The sequence below is a fragment of the Manis javanica genome, chromosome 10 (assembly GCF_040802235.1).
Source record: "Manis javanica isolate MJ-LG chromosome 10, MJ_LKY, whole genome shotgun sequence".
NCBI lineage: Eukaryota > Metazoa > Chordata > Mammalia > Pholidota > Manidae > Manis > Manis javanica.
Window position 1 is genome coordinate 82,462,685 of NC_133165.1, and position 4,725 is coordinate 82,467,409.

The 4,725-nt window shown below is 35.3% G+C and overlaps 1 protein-coding gene across 1 annotated transcript; it reads right to left on the reverse strand.

Moving 5' to 3' along the window:
- Positions 1–369: 369 nt before the first annotated feature.
- On the reverse strand, positions 370–1,008 carry LOC140843781 (olfactory receptor 6C68-like). The gene has a single exon (XM_073214205.1). The coding sequence runs from the start codon at positions 1,006–1,008 to the stop codon at positions 370–372; it is 639 nt and encodes a 212-aa protein (XP_073070306.1).
- Between the last annotated feature and the right edge of the window lie 3,717 nt (positions 1,009–4,725).

The following is a 4,725-nucleotide window of genomic DNA, read 5'->3' on the forward strand; positions in this document are numbered from 1 at the left end:
TCTTAGAATTGGAAAGGAAATGTTAGGATTGAAGTCATGCTTAGATTTCCTGAGACATCTATTCTCATTTTTCTTCATTACAATTATCATCTGAAAGAAGCTTTTCTGTAAGGAGATCAAAGGGGTGACTTGACCAAGGATGGTACCAAATGGAAGGCCAAATCTAGATCAGGAAAAGGCAAAATTAGACAGAAACTGAAGAAAATATGCTTAGGGATACTGACATCAACATTCCCCTAATTCTTTGACAGCAATTTAAACCTTTTGACTAAGTCATTAAAGGCTTGTTTCACTTGTTTGTTCCTCAGAGTGTAAATGAATGGGTTCAGCATGGGGGAAATGGAAGTAGTGAGTAGTGTTACTCCCTTATTAATGGCCATTAAATCTTTTTGCTGAAGGTTTGATATAAACAAAGATGCAGCTGCCATAGGTGATGGAAACCATGATAATGTGGGATGAGCAGGTGGAAAAGGCTCTTGTCCTCTGCTGGGCAGAGGGGAGTCTTAGAATTGTTCTGATGATGTACATGTAGGACAGAACCACACACACCAGAGTCATGAGGAAAGTCATCACAGCACAGACAATAACCATCTGCTCTATGAGCCGTGTATCTGAGCATGAGATCTTCAGCATAGGGTTAGCATCACATGCAAAGTGGTCAATGGCATTAGAGGCGCAGAATTCCAGGTCCAGTCCCAAGCTGAGTGGTGGCAATACGATCAACAAAGAAGTCATCCAACAGCAGAAGACGAGCCTTTTGCAGACCCTGTAGCTCATAATAGTCATGTAGTGCAGGGGTCTGCAGATGTCTACATATCGGTCAAAGGACATGGCAGCCAGGAGAAAAAATTCTGTTATTACAAAAACATATGTAAAAAAAAGTTGGCATATGCAAGTATTATATGTAATAGTCCCGTCACCTGTTGATATACTGTACAAGAATCTAGGAATGCAGTCAGAGGTGAACGAGATTTCTAAGAAGGAGAAATTTTGAAGAAAAAAGTACATCGCAGTTTTAAGGTGAGAATCCGCTAATGTGAGGATGATGATGCTCAGGTTTCCAGTGACACTCAACATGTAGGAGATAAGTAGAAATACAAAAATCAGAATCTGTAGCTGAGGGTCATCTGTCAATCTGAGAAGGATGGAACTGGTTACAAATGTGTGGTTTCTCATTCCAGTGGGACTGAATTTTGCCCAAACTGCATGTAAAAGCGAAGGATGTAAGTTCTGAGAATATGATGGTAAAATAGTCTTATTATGGTTATCTTCAGAAAAGTCACACACAATTTACGTATGTTTTGTTTTATTTAATAACGAATTTTAAAAATAATTCATACTCGGCTGTGTTGATAGCATACAATTATATGGATCAGAAACCTTGTTTTCAAATGTTTTTACTACAACATATGGTAATATAGGCATTTCATACTGCAACCCTGTGTACAAGTTCACAACCACACCAATACTTACACACATATACTGGGAACAAAAATGACAATAAAATACTGATCCTTTGGTGCCCTGCTCTCTGATGTTTTATGTGCTAATGTATCTCATTAAAAATAGATACAAATACCATCAAATTGATTTTATAGCCCACTAAATAGTCATGACATGTATTGGGAAAAATTAAAGTTTTCATGGATTTTTTTGAATAATACAGTATAAAGAAACATAATTTTCCCTGCTAATTTTTTAAATGTGCACTATTCTTTTAATTTGCACTTTGGAATAGATTCGCTCATCACACATTTGTTCCCTTAAGAATATTTCCCTTATCAATAACCAAAATTTTACCCAGTTTCACTATCTGCTTGTAGCCCTTTTTTTCCTTGAATAAACAAAAAACACATGAGGTGTGTTTTTGACACAAAATGTATCTAGATCCATCTACTAATGCCGTTGAAGTCTCTGTTCCCTGAACAAGTCATGTTACATGGACTACCTGTCTGGAAAAAAAATATTATCAAATGGTTTTACTTTCTCTCTCCCCCTTACTTCATCCATTTGCTGATTCTGACATATACCTGACTCTTTGTAATTCACTCTTCTGTTTTCTACTTGCACTCTTCAGAGAAGTACTTCCAAATCTCCCAGGCCACTTTAAAAACTTTCTATGTCTTTTTGTCACACTCTATGTTAATTAGAGGGTGTAAAAAATTTGTTGGAAACAGGATTTTCATCTTGTTTAATGTAATAAGCACAGAGCAGTATGGACTGAGATATAGAGTAACTTCAAGGTAATATATAACCTCAGATATAGACCTCAGAGAGTCATTTGTTTATAATGTGGATTCAATTTTAAAACTACTCTGACAGTTGCCAAAGGGAAAGGGACTGGGGGAGGTGGGTGGGAAGGTCGGGAGAAGGAGAAGAAGGGGCATTAAGATTAGCACACATAATGTAGCAGGGGGTTGTGGAAGGCAGCATAGCACAGAGAAGACAAGTAGTGACTCTATAGCATCTTCCTACGCTGATGGACAGTGACTGTAATGGGGTGTGTGGTGGGGACTTGATAATGGGGGGAATCTAGTAACCACAATGTTGCTCATGTGATTGTATATTAATAATACCAAAATAAAAAAACAATACAAAAAAAAAACCACTCTGACAACTGTTACTTTTGCTGAACCCCTTACTCTGCTTTAGGTGATTCTTGTTGGCTTTTGTATGTGGTGGAGGAAATGCTCTGAGTGGCTCCTGAGCCACACCATAGCCTGACTACACACTCAGCATGTATGTCATACCTGTGAAGGCAAATTGTTTTACCTGACTTATCACTGGTTTTTTTCATAGAAATAGCTTTCCTTTATGGATTCCATTCATACCTTCTCACTACACCTGCCAGAAATATATTATTAACGCCACAGATTAAAACTCTTAAATCCTGCATTAGGACCATCAGCTGCTCTGTGGTTGATCCTTATTAACACCAAATAACTACACTAATTCCTTCCAAAATGATTTCAATCTCCAATGTTTGCTTAAAGCCATAAGTAAATTGAAGAATAACCAAGTCATTTGTTATAGAAATTCTAATTAACTAGCTATGAGAATGTTTCACTTAATTACTTTAAAAATAGTCCTTTCCTTCAGAAGTGGGACATACTCTGAATCAACCACTTGCCTATTACCCGTAGTAAACCTCCAAGAGTTTTCAGGTTTTGGTAAAGGAATGAAAGGATGACCCTGGTTTGATGTTTTAGGATGAGCAGGGCACTTCCATGAATGTGAACATCACACAACTAACAATAAGTTAAGTGAATAGTTACAATAGATACAGTAATTAAAATAATTAAATAGTTGAGTCAACACAAGATATGGAAAAGGAAACATATACAGGCCACCTACCTCTCCTTTCTTCTGTCGTAACACAACTCTGCCCTACACAAGTCTTGAAACTTTAGGCCATGTCCTTGCTCCTAAATATCTTGAAAATAAATTAACACTATTGTTTGACTACTCTATGTTTACTTCTCTTGTCTTATAGAAAACCAAACATTTCAGAGAGTGCAAGGATTTTAATTATGTCAGCAGATGATTTCCAATTCAAGGTTGCTTCCAGAAGTCCTTTGTTTCACCTATTTTAGGTGACCTAATATATGTTGATATGCAAATCCAGCCCTATCAAACCCTTCATTCAACTCAAAATTATAAACTTTTGTTTCTTTTTAGCACAATTCAACTAACTATTCATATCTCTCTAATCTTGGTAAAACACATAAAACTGTTTCTAAAAGAAAATAATTTTCTAAGTCTCTCAAAGACTACAGACAACAGACATGGTGGTTTCAGTTGCTTGCTTATTCCTGAACAGCCTAGGGGTTAGAAGGATGAGGTACGGTTTGCATGGCTTGTATGTGGACTCAAGTCCCAGATGAATTAGGATCCAAACTTATTTATGAATCTTTTGTGTAATATTTTGGCAAGGACTCTGAAACAGGCAGCAGTGGGGACAATGTCCTCAGAGAACTGAAGATTCCACAGTGCTATCCAACAAAGGACTATACACAAAATATAAATCAAATGTGAAAGAGCAAGCCCACTTTTTACTCCTTTTCTTCAATAAAACCGATAGTGTCTAATTACTGTAAGAGAATACAATTACATCTTTTCTTCTTTGGTAACATACTTTTACCATAAGTAATGCCTATTTATTATTAAAAAATTAACATAAGAAAAATGGAAAAATAAGCTAAAGGTAATAACTGCCCTTAGTCTATTATACATTTCCATATAATCCAATGTAAATATATTCTTATGAACTGACATATTTACAAATATGAAGCATCCTTTATGTCATGGCTTTCAAATTATTTTGACAATTAAAAACAAACCTTTTTACTAGACAGTTAGAAATTTGTATCATTTAGAAAAGATGCAGTATTTCATTTTGGTGCATTCCATCAGAATTTGAAATGAATTCTAACATTTGACACTTTGTGATTGCTTAAGAAACATTTCTATTATAAAAAATTTGAGCTTATTAAGTGATTCTACAATTTTTATTGTAAATATATAAATCTTTTTAACTCAACCTTCAGCTGTGATACAGACATTTTTGTACAAATATCTTGTTCTACTGAAAATATTTCCTAAAACTAAGCATAAATTACTATTGCTTACATATATAAATCTTGTTATCAATGTACGTATATCCTGTTACGTGTATTGTGACTATTTCACCACTTGTAAGATGGTCTTTAAATGTGATTATTCTAT

Bases quoted from the DNA above. Each gene is read 5' to 3' on its own strand.
- LOC140843781 (XM_073214205.1), bottom strand. From the start codon at position 1,008: ATGTACTTTTTTCTTCAAAATTTCTCCTTCTTAGAAATCTCGTTCACC.